At 44.8% G+C, this 27053-nt stretch overlaps 1 protein-coding gene across 1 annotated transcript in view; it reads right to left on the bottom strand.

Annotated features, from left to right (window-relative positions):
- Positions 1–2125: 2125 nt before the first annotated feature.
- Positions 2126–27053, bottom strand: part of LOC123750678 (keratin, type I cytoskeletal 9-like) — a 44917-nt gene continuing 19989 nt past the window's right edge. Inside the window, exon 4 of the mRNA XM_045732779.2 lies at positions 2126–2916. Within this exon, the coding sequence (XP_045588735.2) occupies positions 2126–2916 (791 nt within the window). The remainder of the gene's footprint in view (positions 2917–27053) is intronic.

Genomic DNA, 27053 nt, shown 5'->3' with positions numbered 1-27053 from the left:
TGTGTGTGTGTGTGTGTGTGTGTGTGTGTGTGTGTGTGTGTGTGTGTGTGTGTGTGTGTGTGTGTGTGTGTGTGTGTGTGTGTGTGTGTGTGTGTGTGTGTGTGTGTGTGTGTGTGTGTGTGTGTGTGTGTGCGTGCGTGAAAAAAAGTAGTTAGTAACAGTTGATTGACAGTTGAGAGGCGGGGCCGACCGAGCAGAACTCAATCACCGCAAGCACAACTAGGTGAGTACAACTAGGTGCGTACACACGCACACACATATATATAACATATACACATGCGACACAACCCTCAAGCACGCTATAAGAATACCAACGAACTCCTAGAAAAGTTGAAAGAACTTGAACTCATGTCAGCAGACAGAAGAAACACAGGAGACATAATCACCACATACAAAATACTCAACGAGATCAACGGAGCAATCAGACACAAGCTGTTTGTTATAAGAGAAACAAGAACAATAAGCAAGGGGGGAAATCAGGCCTCTAAACGAAGCATAGGGACACAGGGGACACAGACACACAAGAGCCTAGATAGGAGTAGGATAGAAGTCCTACTAGGATGTTAGATAGAAGTCTCTATCTAACTACCTAGTTAGTTAGATAGCTAGTTAGATAGAGAGTTAGATAGAGAGCTAGTTAGTTAACTCTATCTTAACTTCATGGTAGTTATGAGCCATGAAGTGGAAGGTCCGAAAAGGTGGTTTTTAGATCCATTGAGGCTCTGAGAAGTACACATACGCCAGAACTGGCAACGTGAGTAAATGGATTGAAATATAAGGGCAGTGTGAGCACAAGGGGCCGCTCACCGCCACTTTTCTCCAACCTGCAGATCGTGAAAGAAATGTTAATTCCTAAATAACGAGGAGCTTTGCAGTCTCTCATTAAGAAGTCAAATATTGTGTTAAGTTTTAATGCAATAAAACCCTCAGAGATGTTCTTTCTTCTGGCTCTTCTTCCTTCATTTCGAGTGGTGCGAGAGGGAAGAAAAGAGGAATAGGAAGAAAAGAGAGGATCAGACAGAGAGAGAATGGAAAACGTAAGAAAAGAGGGTCAATGATAAAGATTATTTTTTATATATTATCAGATTAATATTTCTACCTAAAAAGAAATGGAAATTAAATCATCAAAATAATGAAATCCTCATGTTTAGTAAAATAATGCGGATAAGTATTAATTTTCTCTCATAAAAAAAATATAAGTAAATTAGCCTATATTTTATATCAATAATTATTATTTCGTTTTATGTATCATTTTAAGACTTTTCTTAATGAAAGTTAATTACATATAGAATAAAGGGACCATATTTTGACAAACAATATCTTGAATACATGACCTGTATAATTTTATTTAACAAAATTTTGATTGGAAGACCAATCGTGCACAGGTGGAAACCTTCAGAAATTGAAGACAATAAATGTTAAGACATGTTCAACAGTGTTGTCTTTATAACTCACACACACTATACATATTTAACCTGTTCTTAGTTCAACGCCAGGTATTGAACACTCGGTGATATTTGGGTCTTGAGTAACCTCTGTGCTGACCCTGAAGGTTAAGAGGCAGGGCCAAGGAGCTGAAGTTCATCATCCGCAGGTTGAAATACGAGAGAGAGAGAGAGAGAGAGAAAGAGAGAAAGAGAGAGAGAGAGAGAGAGAGAGAGAGAGAGAGAAAGAGAGAAAGAGAGAGAGAGAGAGAGAGAGAGAGAGAGAGAGAGAGAGAGAGAGAGAGAGAGAGAGAGAGAGAGAGAGAGAGAGAGAGAGAGAGAGAGAGAGAGAGAGAGAGAGAGAGAGAGAGAGAGAGAGAGAGAGAGAGAGAGAGAGAGAGAGAGAGAGAGAGAGAGAGAGAGAGAGAGAGAGAGAGAGAGAGAGAGAGAGAGAGAGAGAGAGAGAGAGAGAGAGAGAGAGAGAGAGAGAGAGAGAGAGAGAGAGAGAGAGAGAGAGAGAGAGAGAGAGAGAGAGAGAGAGAGAGAGAGAGAGAGAGAGAGAGAGAGAGAGAGAGAGAGAGAGAGAGAGAGAGAGAGAGAGAGAGAGAGACAGAGAGAGAGAGAGAGAGAGAGAGAGAGAGAGAGAGAGAGAGAGAAGCTGAAGAGTGACGGTCAAACGGTTGAACGTGACAGATTGTTTCTCAAATAATTCTGGCCATTGTCCAAGGTCTGCGGCCACGACCACTGCGGCCACGACCACTGCGGCCACGACCACTGCGGCCACGACCACTGCGGCCACGACCACTGCGGCCACGACCACTGCGGCCACGACCACTGCGGCCACGACCACTGCGGCCAGGACCACTGCGGCCAGGACCACTGCGGCCACGACCACTGCGGCCACGACCACTGCGGCCAGGACCACTGCGGCCAGGACCACTGCGGCCAGGACCACTGCGGCCAGGACCACTGCGGCCAGGACCACTGCGACCACGACCACTGCGGCCAGGACCACTGCGGCCAGGACCACTGCGGCCAGGACCACTGCGGCCAGGACCACTGCGGCCAGGACCACTGCGGCCACGACCACTGCGGCCAGGACCACTGCGGCCACGACCACTGCGGCCAGGACCACTGCGGCCAGGACCACTGCGACCACGACCACTGCGACCACGACCACTGCGGCCAGGACCACTGCGACCACGACCACTGCGACCACGACCACTGCGGCCAGGACCACTGCGACCACGACCACTGCGACCACGACCACTGCGGCCAGGACCACTGCGGCCAGGACCACTGCGGCCACGACCACTGCGACCACGACCACTGCGACCAGGACCACTGCGGCCAGGACCACTGCGGCCAGGACCACTGCGACCACGACCACTGCGACCACGACCACTGCGACCACGACCACTGCGACCACGACCACTGCGGCCACGACCACTGCGACCACGACCACTGCGGCCAGGAATGACCGTTTTATGTGCTATAAACGGAAATTTAGTGGACAATGAACTGGAATTCAGTGTAGCCGACAATATAAAGTAAAATGTGTTTTGAAGTTACAGCATTCGTTGAGGCGTGAACGGGAGAAGGACCTGGGAGTAACCATAACTCCAAATCTAACACCCGAGGCACACGTCAGCAGGATAACGAAGGTAGTACAAGCAAAAACTAGCAAACATCTGGATAGCCTTCAGAAACTTTAACAAAGGATCCTTCCGAGTGCAATATATCGACCGGTGGGGTTCGACTCGACTTCAGTAGTGGGAGTCTCCCAGAAAGCCAATCTCACTTCAGAGAATGCGATATGTATGTCAGTATACGAATACAGTAATATAATGACCATATTATTAACCTGTGTAACCCTACCCTCCTATTACCGTCCCATAACGCTCACCAGTCCGCCTGCAAAGTTTGCAAGGCTAGCCCTAAGCTTGGACAAACATATAGATAGACATTCTCTCTTTTTCAGATATATATGTGAGACCTAATCTTAAGTATGCTGCCCCGAATTCCCAGCCTAACGACACCCAAAACAAAACAAGTCCAAAGATATACAAAAAGGGTAATTTTTGAGCTAAAGGGAGAGAAATATGAAGAGAGACTGAAGGAACTAGACCTCACCGCACTGGAAGAGAATAAGGCAAACATGATTGTGAGGCAGTAATCAACCAAGTAGATAGAGAAGAAAATGTTGAAATTGAGGATCAGTTCAACGATGGGGCATAATTGGAAACAGGAAATAAATAAGTTCACTAGAATGAATTTCAGTGTAAGTGGAAGAGTCGTAAATGAGTAGACCGGACTAAATGAGGAAATTGTCGATATGAAGTTTTATATGCAGTTTTAAACATAAATATGATAAGAAAAGTCGACCGACATATGTCAATATTTTAACACTTGGTCAAAAGGCTGACACTTAACGCTGTGAACACATGTAGGACAGTACACACACGTGCACACACACACATATGAACACACGTGCACACACACACATATGAACACACGTGCACACACACACATATGAACACACGTGCACACACACACATATGAACACACGTGCACACACACACATATGAACACACGTGCACACACACACATATGAACACACGTGCACACACACACATATGAACACACGTGTACACATATTGCCAGGGGTAGACAAGGATGGATTATTTATCACGGGTGGTACACGCACAAGGGGACACAGGTGGAAGCTAAGTACCCAAATGAGCCACAGAAACATTAGAAAGAACGGTTTTAGTATCAGAGTAGTTAGTAAATGGAATGCACTAGGCAGTGATGTGGTGGAGGCTGACTCCGTACACAGTTTCAAATGTAGCTATGATAGAGCCCAGTAGGCTCAGGAACCTGTACACCAGTTGATTGACAGTTGAGTGGCGGGACCAAAGAGCCAAAGCTCAATCCCCGCAAGCACAACGAAGTGAGTACAACTCGGTGAGTACACACATGAGTACACAAAAAATTTTAAACAACAATTTGAAAGTCTTTTTTCTTCAGGAAAATGGTAAAAATTGAAAAAAATAAAACAAAAAATATGATGCCAAAGAGAACCATTGGACTGATTCGTACACGAACGAACACTTCGTCTGTATCCTATCCTTTCGTCAGGTAAGTGACTTCACAGGTCACAGTTTGACCTGTTCACGCACTCCAGGATGTCGCGGTAAACACAATGACACCATTATAAAAAGGAACACACACACACACACACACACACACACACACACACACACACACACACACACACACACACACACACACACACACACACACACACACACACACACACACACACACACACACACACACACATTCAAGGCGTCTGGTAGCTGAGTAGACAGCGCGCGGGACTCGTGATCCTGTGGTCCTGGGATCGAACCCGGTACCACAGGATCACGTGTGCAGTGTGCTATCCGCTCGGCCGCCGGCTCCCGTGTGTGTATGTGTGTGTACTCACCTAGTTGCACTCACCTAGTTGCACTCACCTAGTTGTGTGTGTGTGTGTGTGTGTGTGTGTGTGTGTGTGTGTGTGTGTGTGTGTGTGTGTGTGTGTGTGTGTGTGTGTGTGTGTGTGTGTGTGTGTGTGTGTGTGTGTGTGTGTGTGTGTGCGTGCGCGCGTGAGTAAGATAAATATATAGCAGTAGACATAATAGAGGAAAATAAATGGGTTAGAAAGGCGGGGGTCCAAGAGCTAATAGCTCGATTCTGCAGATACAAAACAAATACTAAACACACACACACACACACCAGAGAAAAAAACTTAATAAAACAAAATAATTAGTGTTCCTGAAGCTACATCAAAAGCCATTTTTTTTTAATCTAGATGGAATCATTATTCTGAGAACAATTCATATAATATTTAGTATATAATTACAATCATAATTTTCATAATATTTTATGGCTAATCTGGACTATAATCATTTTAAAATACATTCACTGAATGCTCAAGAATACACTTAATCAAAATACAACTAAATACTTGATCCAGTAATACATGGGAAGACAGTAATTTAATTTAAACGCAATATTTATTTTGTATTAATCGATAAATATGATACAGAAATACAAATTGTATTCCTGTACCCCATACAGTAATACTTGGTCATGTAACACTTGAGGTCAGACCTCCATCCACTCCAACCTATTGACCTCCAGCACGGAGTCCCTCCCTGCCCTCCAGCCTGCAGACACCTGACACCCGCAGCCTGCAGACCCCACCGCCCCAGACAGCAGAACCCTCCGCCCTAGACCCCTCTACCCCAGACAGCAGACCCCTCCGCCCCTAACAGCAGAACCCTCCGCCCTAGACCCCTCTACCCCAGACAGCAGACCCCGCCGCCCCAGACAGCAGACCCCGCCGCCCCAGACAGCAGACCCCGCCGCCCTAGACCCCCTCTACCCCAAACAGCAGACCCCTCCGCCCCACACAGCAGACCCCACCTTCCTAGACCCCTCTACCCCAGACAGCAAACCCCTCCGCCCCAGACAGCAGACCCCGCCGCCCTAGACCCCCTCTACCCCAGACAGCAGACCCCTCCGCTCTAGACCCCCTCTACCCCAGACAGCAAACCCCTCCGCCCCAGACAGCAGACCCCGCCGCCCCAGACAGCAGATCCCGCCGCCGCAGACACCAACCTAGTTACTGACGTTGCCGGCAGGATGAAGAAATACTGCAGGACCCTCCCCCCCCTACTTCGAAATACTTCGTAGCTTCGGGTGGTGTGCATTGTGACCAGACATATGGACGTAGAGGACCAGGCTTTGTTCTCATTGCTGCTCTATATGTGTCAGTGTAGCCACCTTCCAGCAGGAGTAGCAGACTGATAGCAACGTATACCCGACAACAATAGTATAGCCGCAGTGTTGCAACCGGTGACTTACTGTTGCAGTGGTTGCAAGGACGAGTATCATCATCTCATAGCCTCGTGTAAATCCCTGATTCATGTCTTACGTTTTACTTATGGCCATTTACGTTAACTTGTGTGTGTGTGTTCTGTCTCGGCTTCAAGCATTTCACAATCTAAGCCAATCGAATTCTTCGCAACTCTGTATCTTAAGTTACTATTGTGACAGTAATCTCTTTCAAGAGAGATTTAGCCTGCTCCTTCCTACATCGCGTTACTTCTATACTTCTGCAACATCATGATACCACATTCAAAAATAGTATATAAGTGGAATAACCTCGTCGATCACCAAACGACCACTTCAAACCAACACTCTCCCCATTAGTGAATCAGTGACTTCATGCGACTCCAACGCCATCTACATCGTCTATATATAGTCTCGCACGAGCAGTTGGTCTCAGAATATTCTTGACCTCTCGAGTTGGTGCTTCTATCTAAGCAACGTCCTGTATATTAGTAGAGGTTTCAGCCAGCTCACTATTCTCAGCACCTTTATCTAATTTTTGTCTTCCTTATTGTAGAGTAACTTAATCATTATTTTATTTTATATTGTGTTTTGTCTTTGTATATATTTTGATCCTCACTGTACATAGCCAAGAGATTATCTTTATTTTGTTTATTTGTTTAAAGCAAATTAAAGTTCATTATTTATAAGATTTGTTTTGCGTGTTTTTCCCTTTCACTTTACTACAGGAGACAACCGCCAAGCAGTCAACATTTTGTTTCTCTTTTTTTTTTAATGTGATTGGCATTTACACCAGCCATAGAGAAGACTGCCTTAACACCTACATTTCTCGTCACACTATCTATGCTGCACTTTTCTAGCGTTGAGCACTGGCTTCGTTGTCAATTTTAAAGATGATTGATGAAGATTAAGCCACTCAAGAGGTGACACGGGTATGAATAGACCGTTAAATGTTAAGGATTACATCTTAGAATCTTATATGTAGAGATCATGTCTCCTAACCCTCCCTTCATTCCTCGAGTATGGTGCCGTCTGTATTGCTCGAGTATGGTGCCAGTGCTGCGCGTGTTGCCGTCAGCCTCTGTCAGAACTACACCTGTCCAAACACCGACCTCAAAAAGACAGAAAACAGTCGTATAGAATTTCCAACTGAAGAGAAAAAATTCATAACGAGAAAAGTTTTTCATGTCGTCCAGATTGCTTACTTGGGTGTTTGAGAGAGAGAAAGTGAGAGAGAGAGAGAGAGAGAGGGAGAGAGAGAGAGAGAGAGAGAGAGAGAGAGAGAGAGAGAGAGAGAGGGAGAGAGAGGGAGAGAGAGAGAGAGAGAGAGAGAGAGAGAGAGAGAGAGAGAGAGAGAGAGAGAGAGAGAGAGAGAGAGAGAGAGAGAGAGAGAGAGAGAGGGAGAGAGAGAGAGCGGAAGAGACCGGGAATGTATTGTAGAGTCCCGCCTTCTAACTAATACATCTGCTGTATTCATACTTGGTGACTCTCCACTACTGTCATACTTGATACTGAAAGTCAGTCGTAGTTGATCAAACCATCTGTTTCAGTTGCCCTTGTTTAACCTGAGTGCATATGAGTGGTCCCCTGCATCTCTGCGGCTTCTCTGTGTTTCTAACTTGCCTCTTTAATTTTCCTTATTGTCTCATGTTCCTTGATATCTTCTACGTTGTGATCATATCGCCTCATATCCTCTATTCAAATATCGTTAGTTATAGTTACCTTTGTTTATCCTCATAGTTCAGTAATCTTATCACTGGAACATATCTACTTAAATGTATTGTTTTACCAATCAGACATTCGGTGCCGGAACTGCTTACTCAAGAACTGTTGTGACATTCACCACGTCTTAAAGATGTTCTGGTCAGCTGGTGTTGAGAATGGTGATGCTCTCTCTCTCTCTCTCTCTCTCTCTCTCTCTCTCTCTCTCTCTCTCTCTCTCTCTCTCTCTCTCTCTCTCTCTCTCTCTCTCTCTCTCTCTCTCTCTCTCTCTCTCTTCTATGCCCTTCATTCGTGCTGACTCATACAACCATCTCCTTCGTGAACTTTGTAATTTCCGTCTCCTGTAAATCTGGCCCTTATTTTAGGGTATTAAACTCTATAAGTCGTTGTTATGTTATTGAGTTAGGCCAGCTCAGGTGCTCCAGAGTAGCATGATGCAACTCTTCAGTCTTGAAGATCAGTATCATTTTTTAAAACATTGGCACCGAGAGTCTGCCTCCTAGAGATAGTCTTCAGGTGTGTCAGGGGCACGAGTGGTCCTGGTGCCGGGGCTCCTGGGACCACACTTGAGACTTTTCTTGGTTCTTACTGTCGCTGTGTTCCATCTGTGAGATAATTTCTAACCCAATGGTGTACTTTTCCTATTGTTACACACACTGCTTTTCCCGCTTGTTTGACAGTCGTCCGTCTTTCCCCCTCCATACGCACACACGCAACCCTCTACACCCACACACACACTCAACCCCCCTCCTTCCACACACACACAACGCCCTCCACCCACCCACACACACAACCCCTTCCACACACACACACACAACCCCCTCCACCCACCCACACACACACACGACCCCCTCCACCCACACACACACAACCCCTCCTCCCACACACACAACCCGTCCCCCACCTTCCACAGTATTCAGGTCAGGCCGCCGCGCTACACAACCTGGGTCATCTTTATGCTCAATTTCCTTGCATGGGCCGGGCTGGGACCACTCCTTCCTGCCATTACCCGCCCGTTTACCCCTCCGCCACTACCCAAACCACCTCCATTCCCAGTCCTACGATTCTGTTGTCTTTCTAATCCGAGTGTATATTCAAAGCAGAGTTGAGCTTAGTTGTAAAACCCTCCTTTATTAGAGTAGGTGGCCGAGCGGAGGGAGAAGAAGAGGGCCGTGGGAGCAAACGGATATTAAATGAGGGGGTTTAGAAGGGCGGAGAAAGAGAGGAAGGATAAGAGAGGCAGGGAAGTGGGGAAAGGGTGATGAGAGGTAGAACGCAGAGCAGTTATGAGAATATATCAATATGTCCATGCAGCACTTGGAAGGGATATATGGCGACAGGAGAGCTTCCCGGGTATGACAAGTGAGGGAACGTTATCCAACCACTTGGGACATCTGGGATCGAGCAGCGAGCCGTAACAAGGATGGGAGGAACAGAACACAAATATATTACGTGTTTTCACGGTTAGGTAAAGATGTAGGAATATGAGAGGCAGGTGCAGGAAGTGTCAGGTGGAGCATAGAGTGATAACAAATACCTTAACAGGGTAAATAAGAACAAGGGAATTACTATTAAGAATTCTTACAAAAGAGAGGGAGAGAAATTTGTTATTGAGATGAACAAGAACACAGGCAAAAGTGATAAAGAAGGTCAGAAAGGAAGGTGGAGGGAACGGCAGGAAAGACAAAACACACAGGGAAAGGGGAACATAAAAAGGAAAATTGGAAGTGAAAAGCGTAAAATAATTAATGGAAACAAAGAAAAAGAGAAGATTATCAACACAGCGAGAGGGAAGAACTACGAGATAATTTAAGGCACTGTAGTAGAAAAGTTAAACAAAAGTGCTAAGAGTTAGGATTAAGGAAGAGAAAGGGAAGGTGGAAGAAGAAGGATAATGTTAAGTAATGGGAAAGGGAGAGGTCAGTTGTGTGGCTGTTGACCTCAGCCTCAGGTCAGCCAGAAGCCTCCAACCCATAAAATGAATTATTGAAGCACCTGCTCCCAAGTCAGACCAGCCCGTAAAAATATTTATATCAGGCTTATTCCAGGTATGGCCCGCAGGCGCGCGCTTTCTTAGACAGCCAAAGGGACAGGTGAGAACTGTCACAGACAGCCAAAGGGACGGGTAACTAGAATGGGACAGACGAGCATATATGGACGCAAGTAGGATGTGAAACAGAAAGCCAAAGGAACAGATGAAAACAAGCAGGTATATAAAATAAATAAATAAATAAATATATATATATACATATATGCGAACAAGCTTGAATGGTCCCCAAGCATATATATAATGGTCCCCAAGCATATATATAATGGTCCCCAAGCAACTGAAAACTCCACACCCCAGAAGTGACTCGAACCCGGACCGCCAGGAGCACATTGCAACTGGTGTACATGGTGCCTTAAACCACTCGACCTTTTGTACTGTCACTGATGGTTGAGATAGTCAACTCATAACACATAACTCATAACTGATGGTCAACTCATAACTCTAAATTTCCCGGCCAGGATTCGAACCCATGACGCTAACTCCCGAACGTACACGGTCCTGTGACCACCTCACCATTGATCGTCTATAAGAATTGGATTAGTCCTGGTGCTTATTACCTAAGGAAAAAGATAAAGCCACCTCCCCTACACAGGTGTGTGTGTGGCAGATGACATTATCTTTACCATATCTTTAATATTTATTCTATCACTTCTTTTTCTGAGATAGGGTTTGATCCTCACTTTGTCTGGTCGTGAGGTGACCTGTCTCCCTTAGAAGGGCTTGTTACCTGCGTGTGGCAGGAGGCTCAGGGGCCTCTACTTCTCTTTCTCTTATATTCTATCTTGCTCTGAGGAAGGTTTCTATTGAACGCCGAGAACGCGTTCCCCAATCTCTTATTTTTCAATGTGTTTTTTTTAGCGTACTTGAATCAGCGTTTTCGCGATCGTCGTTGATGCGCATATGTTGTTCCTTATCATATATATATATATATATATATATATATATATATATATATATATATATATATATATATATATATATATATATATATATATATATATATATGCGAAATGTAGTCTGATTCTCCGCCAACAATAGTCCTTTAACGCCACTAAACTGACAGAAAGATCACCATTATTAATTAAACCCTAAGTCTGTAAAACTAGAGGAAAGCGTTTCCAAAAATAATTGCGGCTCTCTCCCCGATGAATAAGAGGGAATTAGTGACCTCTGGAGTGCCCTTGGGTCAGTTAATTGCACGTAGCGAGACAGCTATGAGCGCATTTTCCCCCTCAAACCTACTCCAACTGCCAGGTAATTTGATCATATCTTTTCTTCACCAATTACAATTAAATTTAAAGCAGATTCGCTTGCTCTCTCTCTCTCTCTCTCGCTGTGTGTGTGTGTGTGTGTGTGTGTGCGTGTGTGTGTGCGTGTGTGTGTGTGTGTGTGTGTGTGTGTGTGTGTGTGTGTGTGTGTGTGTACTCACCTAGTTGTACTCACCTAGTTGTGTTTGCGGGGGTTGAGCTCTGGCTCTTTGGTCCCGCCTCTCAACCGTCAATCAACAGGTGTACAGATTCCTGAGCCTATCGGGCTCTGTCATATCTACACTTGAAACTGTGTATGGAGTCAGCCTCCACCACATCACCCCCTAATGCATTCCATTTGTCAACCACTCTGACACTAAAAAAGTTCTTTCTAATATCTCTGTGGCTCATTTGGGCACTCAGTTTCCACCTGTGTCCCCTTGTGCGTGTTCCCCTTGTGTTAAATAGACTGTCTTTATCTACCCTATCAATCCCCTTCAGAATCTTGAATGTGGTGATCATGTCCCCCCTAACTCTTCTGTCTTCCAGCGAAGTGAGGTTTAATTCCCGTAGTCTCTCCTCGTAGCTCATACCTCTCAGCTCGGGTACTAGTCTGGTGGCAAACCTTTGAACCTTTTCCAGTTTAGTCTTATCCTTGACTAGATATGGACTCCATGCTGGGGCTGCATACTCCAGGATTGGCCTGACATATGTGGTATACAAAGTTCTGAATGATTCTTTACACAAGTTTCTGAATGCCGTTCGTATGTTGGCCAGCCTGGCATATGCCGCTGATGTTATCCGCTTGATATGTGCTGCAGGAGACAGGTCTGGCGTGATATCAACCCCCAAGTCTTTTTCCTTCTCTGACTCCTGAAGAATTTCCTCTCCCAGATGATACCTTGTATCTGGCCTCCTGCTCCCTACACCTATCTTCATTACATTACATTTGGTTGGGTTAAACTCTAACAACCATTTGTTCGACCATTCCTTCAGCTTGTCTAGGTCTTCTTGAAGCCTCAAACAGTCCTCTTCTGTTTTAATCCTTCTCATAATTTTAGCATCGTCCGCAAACATTGAGAGAAATGAATCGATACCCTCCGGGAGATCATTTACATATATCAGAAACAAGATAGGACCGAGTACAGAGCCCTGTGGGACTCCACTGGTGACTTCACGCCAATCGGAGGTCTCACCCCTCACCGTAACTCTCTGCTTCCTATTGCTTAGATACTCCCTTATCCACTGGAGCACCTTACCAGCTACACCTGCCTGTCTCTCCAGCTTATGTACCAGCCTCTTATGCGGTACTGTGTCAAAGGCTTTCCGACAATCCAAGAAAATGCAGTCCGCCCAGCCCTCTCTTTCTTGCTTAATCTGTGTCACCTGATCGTAGAATTCTATCAAGCCTGTAAGGCAAGATTTACCCTCCCTGAATCCATGTTGGCGATTTGTCACGAAGTCCCTTCTCTCCAGATGTGTTACCAGGTTTTTTTCTCACGATCTTCTCCATCACCTTGCATGGTATACAAGTCAAGGACACTGGCCTGTAGTTCAGTGCCTCTTGTCTGTCGCCCTTTTTGTATATTGGGACCACATTCGCCGTCTTCCATATTTCTGGTAGGTCTCCCGTCTCTAGTGATTTACTATACACTATGGAGAGTGGCAAGCAAAGTGCCTCTGCACACTCTTTCAGTACCCATGGTGAGATCCCATCTGGACCAACCGCCTTTCTAACATCCAGATCCAGCAGGTGTCTCTTGACCTCCTCTCTCGTAATTTCGAACTCCTCCAAGGCCGCCTGGTTTACCTCCCTTTCTCCTAGCACAGTGACCTCACCCTGTTCTATTGTGAAGACCTCCTGGAACCTCTTGTTGAGTTCCTCACACACCTCTCTGTCATTCTCTGTATACCTGTCTTCGCCTGTTCTAAGTTTCAATACCTGTTCTTTCACTGTTGTTTTCCTTCTGATGTGACTGTGGAGTAGCTTTGGTTCGGTCTTGGCTGTGTTTGCTATATCATTTTCAAAAATTTTCTCTGCTTCTCTTCTCACCCTGACGTACTCATTCCTGGTTCTCTGGTATCTCTCCCTGCTTTCTGGTGTTCTGTTATTCCGGAAGTTCCTCCACGCCTTCTTGTTCAGTTTCTTCGCTTCCATACATGCCCTATTATACCATGGATTCTTTTGTTGCTTCTCGGATTTTTCCCTTTGGGCCGGGATGAACCTGTTTACTGCCTCCTGACACTTTTGGGTAACATAGTCCATCATACATTGTACAGACTTGTCTCTGAGGTCTGTGTCCCAAGGTATGTGTGTGTGTGTGTGTGTGTGTGTGTGTGTGTGTGTGTGTGTGTGTGTGTGTGCGCGCGCGCGCGCGCGTGTGTGTGTGTGTGTGTGTGTGTGTGTGTGTGTGTGTGTACTCACCTATTCGAGTACATAGGTGTACTCACCTATGTGTGTGTGTGTGTGTGTGTGTGTGTGTGTGTGTGTGTGTGTGTGTGTGTGTGTGTGTGTGTGTGTGTGTGTGTGTGTGTGTGTGTGTGTGTGTGTGTGTGTGTTTTGTCAACATTCATTGAAGGTTTATGCAGCTCTTACCGGCTAACGTTGAAATGAAAGTTACATTTCTAGTGAACATAAACAAGAATTATTCAGTCTAACGTTTGAAGCAAAAGCTTTGACCCGCCTTTGACACAAGCGCCGCCTTTGCTATGACGCAAGCCCTCCCCCCCCCTCCCCCCAATCCGACGCAAGTGTACCCACACCTGAGACAAGGAATCCCCCATCTGATACAAGTGACCCCGCCCCCCACCCGACACTGACGCCCCCCCTCCTGACACAGACGCCCCCCCTTCCAACAAGGCGCCCCCCTCCCACCAGACGCCCCCTACCCGAGACAGGCACCACTCACCCCCCACACCACGAGCTGAACTTTGCGACTAACGCAGAAACTTGCAGCACCACGAAACTTCTCTGACTTGGACGACGAAGGAGAGTCAAAACTATTTAATGTTCAGGTTCAGTGAGGCCGAGTACGGACCACACACTCGGATAAGCTTTCCCCCACATCTTGTCTCCACCTTCCAGAATACGTAAACATTAAAGCAATAGGACCAATCACGTGTCTTTCAGTTTTAGTTTCATTGTTTATTTGAACAAGTTCCAGGACTTCTGGAAGACGTTATAACACAAGACGCTCAGCCATCACCAATGCTACTGTATTTTTCGAGATTATCAATTCATTAGGGATCGTTCTACTAAGTCAGCAAGTCAACTATCGAAATAAAGTATCACCACATGGGCTGGACGGTAGAGCGACGGTCTCGCTTCATGCAGGTCGTCGTTCAATCCCCAACCGTCAGAGTGGTTGGGCATCATTCCTTGCCCCCGTCCCTTCCAAAGTCCTTATCCTGACCCCCTTCCAAGTGCTATATAGTCGTAATGGCGCGGCGCTTTCCCCTGATAATTACCTCCCACACATTACGCCATCTTCACTCTGCACCTAAGTTGCATGCAACGTTAAAATCGTCTTGCTTTCATGAACGTTCCATAAGGTATGAAAAACTACCATAAATTTATGTCATATGTAGGCAATATGAATTATCATTTCATATTATGTTTTAGCAATACATGTCGCCGCTCATATTATGAAGCAGGTTTCATGTGAGGAGAATATAAAATGTTTGTCTATTTTTTTTCAGTCCAGCCGGAATTGAAATGATTTGTGTACATTTGTCACTAATAAAGCTTGTGAATCTGAATTAGAACGCAGAATTTCCGTGTTTTTACAGTAAATCAGGTATTTAAAAATTAATTGACGTGAGGTATCATCTTTTACCTTGTGGAAAGCAATGTAAGATGTATGGCTGAGGTCTAGAACTCAATTGGTTTTGTTTTTAGATAAGAGAGTAAGTGGCGTGACGAGGTTCGAACCCTCGTCACCGCCCTTGTGGATTTGTTTAAGTGGCGGCCTTCAGGTATCAGGATATTCTTCATATCTTCAATTTATTCTTCAATTTCTATTCTTCAATTTAAACTAAAATTGAAATCGTTTAAATTGCTACCACAGAGACGTGTGCCTAGACCCTTGTTATGTCGTCTACTGCAACAGTCAACAACCTGAAGCCTACGTATGCGTTCTTCAATTAACTAACTACAAGTTACACGAAATGGAAATGACCGATGCCACTGAGGGTTAATCACCCATCAACTTGCCGCAAGCTTTAACTTTGTGGTCCAATTCCAGACTACCTTGGGTCCAGTTCTGGACATATAGACCTGACAGTCACACCAATGACCAGTCATACCTTCACTCTGTTGGTTTACCCTTAATATTACCAGCCACGACCTCTACCATCCCCAACCACGCCCTCCACAACCACCTACAACTACCCTCTTCCACCACCACCTACAACTACCCCCTTCCACCACCAACAACGTTCACTAACACACACACACACACACACAGGCGTGACCAAAGAGCCAAAGCTCAACCCCCGCAAGCACAATTAGGTGAGTACACACACACACACACACACACACACACACACACACACACACACACACACACACACACACACACACACACACACACACACACACACACACACACACACACACACACACATACACACACCTCTCCTCTCCTCTCTTGATGTCGTCGCACCATTGTCGTGACCAACAACAATTAAGCCCAAACGTTTCACCTCTGTTCTATCAGTACCTAATTCAATCACGCCCTGGAGATCTATCGATATCACTCGAGTCTAAAGGCGCCTGCTGGGTATTCATCATCCTTAATCAAATGGCTCAAGATTATCCTATTCATGATCCTAGTCTGATTTACGGAACTGTTCTATCAGGCGCCACACACAAATATAAACATTCGAGACGATTCATGATCTTTATATTCTACAATCACTATTCACATAGTGATATGGTTGTACTCAATGGTTGTACTCAATCATGGTTGTTATGGTTGTACTCAATGGTTGTACTCCATCATGGTTTGTTATGGTTGTACTCAATGGTTGTACTCTAACATGGTTGTTATGGTTGTACTCAATCATTCTCAAATAAAAATATATTTTCTAGGGGGCAGTTCACTGTCCAAATGATATAGGAATCGTTCAGTACCTTTGTAATTACTGCTGTGTTCTCGTGATATGGAGAAAAGTCACGGTTTTTAGGGTGGTTGATTAATTAGAATTATAGGAAATGTTGTGTTTCAAAGCCAAGTCTGTGTCACACAGGAATAACACGTGGGATATTTTCCCGTATGACTTCATACGGGAAAATATTTTCTGTAAACAGTATGACTTCATAGTGTTTACGGGCTCACCATAGCCCGTGCTACATGGGAATGTTGTTCCGATTACCTGAATCCTAAACAACCACACACGTCAATTTTTGGCAATTCTCCAGCCATCAGCATAAGAAAATGTATTTGATAAATCTTCATGTCTATGCCCCATGCGTTTATCTATGCTGCCCCATGCCTCATATGCCCTTAATTATACCCGTATCTGCCTTTTGAAGTGGCATATATTTTCTCATTGGTCCCCTGCAAACACAAACCGAAACTGTCTCCATTTTCCGCTTGTTACAACTTGTAATAAAGTTGTTACATCTTGGCTTAACGTGTTGATGACGTATTAGAACGTTGTTACAACTTGCTATATTGGTTGTTATAACTGGTTAGGAGGTGTTAAAACTTGTTCGAACGTTGTACCAACGTCGTAGTTTCGGTGTGTGTTTGGCGGATCAAGGCCTGTATTGCCCGTGTCGGCTCCTCTACTGATACTGATATTCCAATTTCTGTTACAGACAGACATCATTCAGATGGGTGTTACTCTCACGAACATATCTCATTCCCATTGATGTTAGTGTCATTCCATTTCCTGCCAGCGGCCTTGCCCCCCTAACATCAATACCAGGACCCCGTATTTATCTCACTGCAAATCCTATTACTATTACTGACTTGCCCATTTGCTGATGCACCCATTCCAGCCAATGTTATTTCCGTGACTGTCACTGCCATACTCATTCCTCTCTCTCCCTACCCCATCTCCCTTTCTCGCTCCCTTTCCATTTTTCCCCTCCCTTTCACTCTCTTGCACCCCCTCACCGTCTCGTTCGCACTCTAGACACACAATATATGGTTATGGATGAATTTCTACCCAGGAATTTTACAAACTATGAGGTGGTGTTTGCCTCGATTTTTTTGCAATGCAAAAGATGCAAGGCAAAAGATGCAAGGCAAAAGATGCAAGGCATTGAGATGTCTTGCAACAGCATCTCAATGATTACAGTGTTCTTGCTTCATGTAATTATTTTAACCATCTCTTAGCCAGATTTTCATTCACCTCATTCTCTCCATTTGTCCTCACAACGTAACTCAGGCTAAAAAAAAAAAAAAACATTCAGAATTTCGAGGCACCTCTCGCTGCTATTCAAGGATCGTCCAAAGAAAGGCAAGGATTTGGGAAAACTAAACTTCCTAAATCCTTGCCAAATATCCCAAGCTGGTCTACTGTACTTGGGTCACACACTTTTATGCCTGAAACGCTTTGCGTATTTGTGGCTTTATTCAACAGCGATGATTTTTACTTATAAATAAACAACTGTAATTTGTTCTTATGTGTATTTTTGGAGTAAAAATATTACACAAATAATTCAGATCAATCAGTGAGAAGTTGGTTTAAGATGTGTGTTTGGGAGTACCCAGGGTGAAGGTTCGACTTAATCACAGAAATAACGCTAACGTGATATCAATTAGATAATCCACTAAGGCTATGAGGTGGGGGCGAACCTACGACCAAGGCGTATTTGTTATTTATTATCAGTATTTGTGACTGTGTGGGTGTGACATGCTCGACAGATAACTAATCTGTAGCTAGGCTTACTTAGCTTAAACCACACTTGAGTACATAACTTCAAATCCGTTATCTTATATTCTAACCTATCGTGCCCAGTGCCCACGAGCTGGGTATGGGGGTCAGAAACTAATATAACTAACAGATGGAGATTAAGCCACTAGTGAGTTTATTTAACAATCTGGGCAAACTATTTCATTAAACAATCATGAGTCTAGCCTCTACTTCACCCCCTCTGTCATCTCCCTTCTCTCTTGGCAACCCAATTTAGTTAAATTAAGTTGTTAATATCATACACATTTCGTTAAAAATGTATATTACGAATTACATGAGAACCTCGAGCCTACAAAAGCTCCTCTGGGAGAGACGGAGTCCTTGAAATAGTCGCCGGAAGAGCATCAGCTCCTCCAATTAATCTCAGGAAAGGCATTCGAGGTCGTAAATAATACAGAGAAAGAGTTCCAGGTCGATGCGGAGCTATTCAAACGACCAGAGCACCACTATATATTTTTATTCATCTTTTTTAACCACTAGATTTTTTTTATAAGGGGGGGGGAGGTTTAAGTGGGGGATGAAAGGAGAGCTCATCATTGGTGGAGGCAGCGGAGGCGTGTTTACACAATAATTAATTCATCAGTCCGTCTGTTTGTAAATAAACAGAGGTTCATATTCGGCTGGATTATCCACCGGGATGTACAAGCATACAAACATAACGACTGCATATTATGGGAACATTATTCACCGCTCTGTTGATGGTCTGTTGGTCTAGTGGTCTGTTGGTGGTCTGTTGGTCTAGTGTTGTGTTGGTGGTCTGTTGGTCTAGTGTTGTGGTGATGGTCTGATGGTCTAGTGTTGTGGTGATGGTCTGTTGGTCTAGTGGTGTGTTGGTGGTCTGTTGGTCTAGTGTTGTGGTGATGGTCTGTTGGTCTAGTGTTGTGGTGATGGTCTGTTGGTCTAGTGGTGTGTTGGTGGTCTGTTGGTCTAGTGTTGTGGTGATGGTCTGTTGGTCTAGTGTTGTGGTGATGGTCTGTTGGTCTAGTGGTGTGTTGGTGGTCTGTTGGTCTAGTGGTGTGTTGGTGGTCTGATGGTCTAGTGGTGTGTTGGTGGTCTGTTGGTCTAGTGGTGTGTTGGTGGTCTGATGGTCTAGTGGTGTGTTGGTGGTCTGTTGGTCTAGTGTTGTGGTGATGGTCTGATGGTCTAGTGTTGTGGTGATGGTCTGTTGGTCTAGTGTTGATGGTCTGATGGTCTAGTGGTGTGTTGGTGGTCTGATGGTCTAGTGTTGTGTTGGTGGTCTGATGGTCTAGTATTATGGTGATGGTCTGATGGTCTAGTGTTGTGTTGGTGGTCTGATGGTCTAGTATTATGGTGATGGTCTGATGGTCTAGTGTTGTGGTGATGGTCTGATGGTCTAGTGTTGTGGTGATGGTCTGATGGTCTAGTGTTGTGGTGATGGTCTGATGGTCTAGTGTTGATGGTCTGATGGTCTAGTGGTGTGTTGGTGGTCTGATGGTCTAGTGTTGTGTTGGTGGTCTGATGGTCTAGTGTTGTGGTGATGGTCTGATGGTCTAGTGTTGTGGTGATGGTCTGATGGTCTAGTGTTGTGGTGATGGTCTGATGGTCTAGTGTTGTGGTGATGGTCTGATGGTCTAGTGTTGTGGTGATGGTCTGATGGTCTAGTGTTGTGGTGATGGTCTAATGGTCTAGTGTTGTGGTGATGGTCTGATGGTCTAGTGTTGTGGTGATGGTCTAGTGTTGTGGTGATGGTCTAGTGTTGTGGTGATGGTCTGATGGTCTAGTGTTGTGGTGATGGTCTGATGGTCTAGTGTTGTGGTGATGGTCTAGTGTTGTGGTGATGGTCTAGTGTTGTGGTGATGGTCTAGTGTTGTGTTGATGGTCTGATGGTCTAGTGTTGTTGTGATGGTCTGATGGTCTAGTGTTGTGTTGATGATCTGTTGGTCTAGTGGTGTGTTGAGGGACTGATGGTCTAGTGGTGTGGTGATGGTCTGATGGTCTAGTGTTGTGTTGATGGTCTAGTGTTGTGGTGATGGTCTGATGGTCTAGTGTTGTGTTGATGGTCTGTTGGTCTAGTGTTGATGGTCTGGTGGTCAGGTGTTACGTTGATGGTCTAGTGTTGTGTTGATGGTCTGATGGTCTAGTGTTGTGGTAATGGTCTGATGGTATAGTGTTGTGGTGATGGTCTGATGGTCTAGTCTGTGTTGATGGTCTGATGGTCTAGTCTGTGTTGATGGTCTGATGGTCTAGTCTGTGTTGATGGTCTGATGGTCTAGTCTGTGTTGATGGTCTGATGGTCTAGTCTGTGTTGATGGTCTGATGGTCTAGTGTTGTGTTGATGGTTTGATAGTGTAGTCTGTGTTGATAGTCTGATGGTCTAGTCTGTGTTGATGGTCTGATGGTCTAGTGTTGTGTTGATGGTTTGATAGTGTAGTCTGTGTTGATAGTCTGATGGTCTGGTCTTATGTAGATGGTCTGATGGTCGAGTCTTGTGTTGATGGTCTGATGGTCTAGTCTGTGTTGATGGTCTGATGGTCGAGACTGTGTTCAGAGCTGGCGTTCCTCAACCGTTGGAGGGGGTTTGGGCATATTTTTTTTTTTTGGGGGGGGGGGGAAGGGGAGATAAAGTGATCAAAAGTATTATCTCTGACAATAACCCTCCCCCTCTCTTCTGAAAGCACGCAGCCCACTCCACACCAGGAGGCCCACAGAACTCATCACCCCCCCCACTACCCCTCCCCAATCGCACAAGCAATAACTACAAGTTTTAACAACTGTTATACTCTAACCAAACTATTTAAACCAACCCACATAAACCGCGTTACTTTATTCACAATGAATCCGTATACAACCACATACATGTATGTATACAGGTCTTTTCTTCGGACCCTCGGCTATACATACATACAATAACCCAGGAAGGTCCGAACCGTCGTCAATTCTATATTTTCAGACGTGTGGGGGTTGGGTGTCTAGGTTACAGCCCCCGCTGTTGTGACTTACTGTCAACAAAGATGTCTATTACAGCGACAAAAACAATAGAGGAGAAAATAAAGAAGAAATAATGCCAGGAATATCTGGGCAGTTGTGGCGTCAGCGACAAATTGTATCAGGTTTGTATATGAGCCGTCGTTTCCGGTGCCTTGCTGGAGTAGAGTGCTTTATGGAGCTCTTCTTCACCGCCGGCGCTCTCAGCCCCTGTAGCTGAGACGAAACCTGGAATCCTGGGATTGGAAAATGCTGGGTACGATGGGGAAAGGGGGAAGGGATTGGCGAAAGAGGGGCGTGAGGGTGATGATTGGGTTGTACTTACCTAATTGTACTTTTGAGGGGGGTTGAGTTTCGGCTCTTTGGTTCCGGTTCTCGATTATCATTGAACTGACGCACTGGTTCCTGAGCTTATTGGGGTCTGGCATATTTATACTAGGAGTGTGATTTTTTTAATGTGGGGGATGTGTCGGTAGTGTGGTGGTAGTGGTGGTGGTGGTGTGGTGGTGGTGGTGTGGTGGTGGTGGTGGTGGTAGTGTGGTGGTGGTGTGGTGGTGGTGATGTGGTGGTGGTGTGGTGGTGGTAGTGTGGTGGTGTGGTGGTGGTGGTGGTTGTGGTGGTGGTGGTGTGGTGGTGGTGGTTGTGATGGTTGTGGTGGTGGTGGTGGTGGTGTGGTGGTGGTGGTGAAGGTGGTGGTAGTGGTGGTGGTGATGGTAGTGATGGTGAAGTATTGTGGATGGAGAGGTTCCGTCACAGAAGTCGGATTTGACTAAAATACCTCAGACACCATAAACACGTAGTGGGTGTAGCGGGACACGAGAGGTGGAGGGAAGTGACATATACATGGAAGAATGGTGCAATGAAGAGGGGGGGGGGGCGAGATCGTTGCTGGAATGGTGCCATAATTGATGAAGAAAAATGTGTGTATAGTGAGTGCAGGACGCTGGGTGTATTGGGTGTAATGGGCGGGGAGTGGGGGTGTTGGGGGTGATGGTGTTGTATGTAGGTTGAGTGTGGGGGAGGGGGGCGGGGTACGTATTGCGTATAAATTGGGTGTATGGGGGTGTGTTGGGGGTGTATGGGAGTGTTTGGAGGGTGCATGGGAGTGTGATGAGGGTGTATGGGGGTGTGTTGGGGTGTATGGGAGTGTATGGGGGAGTGATGGGGGTTTATGAGTGTGTGATGTGGGTGTATGGAGGTTGGATGAAGCGAGGATAGTATTGTTGATCTCCCTGACCTGTTCGAATATTACCTATAAATGACTCAAGGTTGGTATAACGAGACCTCGCTATACGGAGAACAGGAAGAGCCTATAGCAGCAAAATATATCAAATAAAATTCTATTAAAGACGAGCCAGTAAAATAGATCGCAGGAGAGATCACTAGAATAAACAATGAATGGGAGAAGAAGCAATAAGCCGATAAGAGAGGATTATACATTATGATATCCACACCATTACGAGAAATAGAATAACTATGTAAACCAATAATTTAAAATATCTGAACTCGCACAAACACAAAAACGTCATAAAAAAATCCCAGCGCAAAAATATTTTGAGGCTCGTAAGCTAACCTTTACGTGCGAATATGAAAGGTCACAGTGGACACTATCCAAGGGAAACAATTCAACGCTGATTTAGCATAGTTTCCCGACGTCCAACCACCGTCATATGTCGACGTCGAACCAGCGGCACCCTTGGATACTGTCCCCACTGGGTAGCGACAGTGTCAAGTCGGAGATGTTGGACAAAGTGCCGGGAAGGTGACCGAGACGTCGTCACTTTCATCGCGAAGGTGCGGGGTGGGATATTTGTTGACAAAGTTACCGTGATGAGTGCTCACAATTCGTCTCCTTTTGTTTACACGCGTGCAACAGCAGCAGCAGCAGCAGCAGCAGACAACTTCAGTCTTCTTAACCGGCTGAAATCTATCCCTTCTCGCTCCATAGTAAGCCTGACCCTACTAGATATCCCTGGAGCATAAATAATCATAAAAAAAAACACGTGATTCCGTTGTACGAAAATCTCGAGGTCATTCGTGTTTCGTGTTGAAACACGAAAACGCTCTGAATTATAGTTTATTTTTTCCTATGTGCGACACTAACGCACTATCCTCGGGAATATAACTTGCCAAACGAGATACAACCAGGTTCACAATTACTTCCTGGGGAACTGGGGACCAACAGGAACACTGCTCACTCGACTCTCCCTGCCCCCGGGGCTCGAACCTGGGCGTCGCTATTGTAACACAAAACATTATCCACACTCGGGCGACTATGCCTCAACACAACCTTTGTGACGGTAAAACGTGAGGTCAAAGAATATTCTTTGTTCTTTGACTTTATCATTAGGTAGAGACGTGCTTTGAAGGTTCAGGAGTCTTGGTAACTGAGGTACATGGGAGATATTAGATAATTTGAGAATGGTCATTTTGAAATTGGTGAATGAGGAAGTGCATTTTCAACTTCGGGTTTGCAAAAACTCTTTCTGGCTTTCAGGCTTTGATGGTCTAGGGGCGGGAGGTGATGAGGGAGAGGGAGGGAGGGAGGAAGGGAGAGAGAAGAGAGAGGGTGTGAGAAGCGAGGAAAGAGAGAGAGAGAGAGAGAGAGAGAGAGAGAGAGAGAGAGAGAGAGAGAGAGAGAGAGAGAGAGAGAGAGAGAGAGAGAGAGAGAGAGAGAGAGAGAGAGAGAGAGAGAGAGAGAGAGAGAGAGAAGAGAGAGAGAGAGAGGAGAGAGAGAGAGAGAGGAGAGAGAGAGAGAGACAGAGAGAGACAGAGAGACAGAGGGAGAGAGAGAGAGAAGGAGAGAGAGAGAGAGAGAGAGAGAGAGAGAGAGAGAGAGAGAGAGAGAGAGAGAGAGAGAGAGAGAGAAGAGAGAGAGAGAAGAGAGAGAGAGAGCAAGACATAAAATTATCAACATAAAAAAAAAGCTAATAGATGACATAATCAGCACAAAAACAGACACAAATACTAAAGTACAAGAGGAAAGACGAGTGAACACAATCTCCCAAGAACCATTTCCCACAGCCAGCAGAACTAGGACCGAGGGAGCCAGCCCTGGCAAGAGAGCAACACTTAGTGAGCGGCAAGTGAATGGGAATGGCAGTCAAGAACACACAAACGAGTAGGGGAGCAGAAAAGGCAAGGTCTCAAGGGTAGAAATTCGCCACAACTCTAAAACATTTGTACAGTTGTGAGCACATTTATGTAAGGGGGGGGGGGGGCTCCGTGCCACCGAGGGAATCAGGAGGAAAGAAAAATGCTTTTAGGAGCGCTGGAAAATGTAAACATGACTGAGTGTGTGAGGCTAGGAATGTTTTGGGATAAATTTGGACTCGTTTGAATCGTCTGATAAATATTTGTTTTTTTAAAACAGGTCTTGAACAGGTCTTGAACGCTGCTGTAAGTAGAGGATTGCAATGGGACAAATTCATAAATGTTTGTGTATATGGAAACATGGGGATACATATGGTTTAAGGGCAGGCATATGGAACATGGGCATGCGCATGAGGGTATAGGGCATGCGAGTGATTCGGTAGAATGTAAATGAAACAAGGGCATGCAAATGAAATATGGACACGCAAATGAAACAAGGACATAGAAATGAAACAAGGACACGCAAATGAAACAAGGACACGCAAATGAAACAAGGACACGCAAATGAAACAAGAACGTGCAAATGAAACAAGGGCATACAAATAGAAAAGTCTGTGTAAGTTTGCACCAATGGCTTCATCTGTGTTGATACCCAAAGCCATTTTAGACTACTGCGCTAACTTCAGAGCCAGCTATGATAAGTGTCTGAAAATAATCAAGTGCAATATTTAAACAAAAGAATCCTTTCCCGTTTCATGCACTGAGAAATATATATATATATATATATATATATATATATATATATATATATATATATATATATATATATGTAACCAAATAACACAATCACTCACACAAAATTCAATCAAGTTCAAAATGTGTTTTTGATATACAAGATATTTTCTCGCGTTTAAGAGTGAGTTTGAGTATATAAATACTGTTAAAGGTTTATTGTGTCTATCGCTTCGGGAACGGACAGTCTGGACATGAGCATATTTAGTGTTAAGAGCAAAAATTAAATCGTGGAATTTTTTTTTCTCGTGTGTGGTGACAGATCTAAAAATTGTGGGAATATTGAGAATATGGCGTCCATTTATAATGGCCTGTGGATGTAAAAATACAATCATGCAAGCAAATACTGTATATATGTATATGTGTATATACATGTATCATGTATATATACTGTGTATGTATAAGTATGTATATATATAACAATAAACTAAACTGCACCTCAAAGATTAACATTTAAGGCGGTCAGGGTCATCGATTTGGCCGTCCAGTATGGTAAGCACTACACCAGTTGGTCTATGGCTTACAGTATAAATATATAAAGGATGACCAATGGGGAGATCAGAGACGAGGCTCACCATAGCCCGTGCTACTTGCCTCGCTCCTGTGCCAGGCAAGTCCACTACGGGCTCACCATAGCCCGTGCTACTTGCCTCGCTCCTGTGCCAGGCAAGTCCACTACGGGCTCACCATAGCCCGTGCTACTTGCCTCGCTCCTGTGCCAGGTAAGTCCACTACGGGCTCACCATAGCCCGTGCTACTTGCCCCGCTCCTGTGCCAGGTAAGTCCACTACGGGCTCACCATAACCCGTGCTACTTGCCCCGCTCCTGTGCCAGGTAAGTCCACTACGGGCTCACCATAGTCCGTGCTACTTAGAACGTTTTGTTCCGAGTAGCTGAATCTAAAACAATAATGGGGAGATCCTGTGTTTACGGGCCCTGCCATCTCTTGGGTGGCTTGATCTTCATCCAGAGAGCCTCGCCGGCTAGGTTCGAATCCTTGAAGGGTCATTAGAGTTTGTTATTTATTTATTTGTTTATTTATATACAAGAAGATACATTAGGTGTTAACAGAGAACATAGAAATTAAGTTGATTTTACATTCTTGTAAAGCCACTAGCACGCTGTACAAATTTCTTGCCAAATTAAATGTTAAACTTATAAATAGCCTGAAACGTTTCGCTAAGACTCTATATATCATCCTAAGAGGAAGAGGAAAGGGAAATTGATTGGGCCAATAGGTTTCGTATATGTATATACGAAACGGATGAGTTAAAAAAATAAGAGTTATTACCCTGTCAAAGGGACTGTGCAATTTGGTATTGCATTCTTATTGGTTGTCTGCCGTGGCACTTGTTTTGGAAGCTATCTGTTCTCTCTTGGTGTTGGAGATGGGAGGTCTTACCCTGGTGAAAGTTGGTTGTTAATCATTAGATGCCTGTTTGATACGAGTTGATTCAATTATATATAATCTCAAATTGTCACTATCTTTCGATTATTTATGTATTGCTGTTCAGGATCACTGGTTGAAATCTAGTTCTGTGCAGCAAAAAGTTATCTTTAATGGAGCGTTGCTGTTTGTGCACGGTCCTTTAAATATGTTTAGTTGTCCTGCCTATATGTTGAGAACGCTGCGGCTGGCGGTCCCCAAGTGGGTATGTGAGGACAGAAGAAATCCACGACTTTCTTAGGTGTTGGGAGAGTTAATCATAGCCAAGTTGGCGTCAAACGTTCCTTTCACTTAGTACTGTTGTGGGTTAATATTAAATAGAGCTCATGCACATTAAACATCATGAAATGCATCAGCTTAAAAAATCAGGGACCAAATGAGTTGATGCAAAATAACAGAGTTTGCAGTATTCAGTTAGAAATAATCAATGCTATTACTGTTGAACTTTTACGCTAATTGTTATAGGAAATAGAGACAGAAAGAGGGAAAGAGAGAGAGAGGTG

Source organism: Procambarus clarkii, chromosome 40, assembly GCF_040958095.1.
Source record: "Procambarus clarkii isolate CNS0578487 chromosome 40, FALCON_Pclarkii_2.0, whole genome shotgun sequence".
Lineage (NCBI taxonomy): Eukaryota > Metazoa > Arthropoda > Malacostraca > Decapoda > Cambaridae > Procambarus > Procambarus clarkii.
This window is presented reverse-complemented; position numbering and strand designations above follow the sequence as displayed.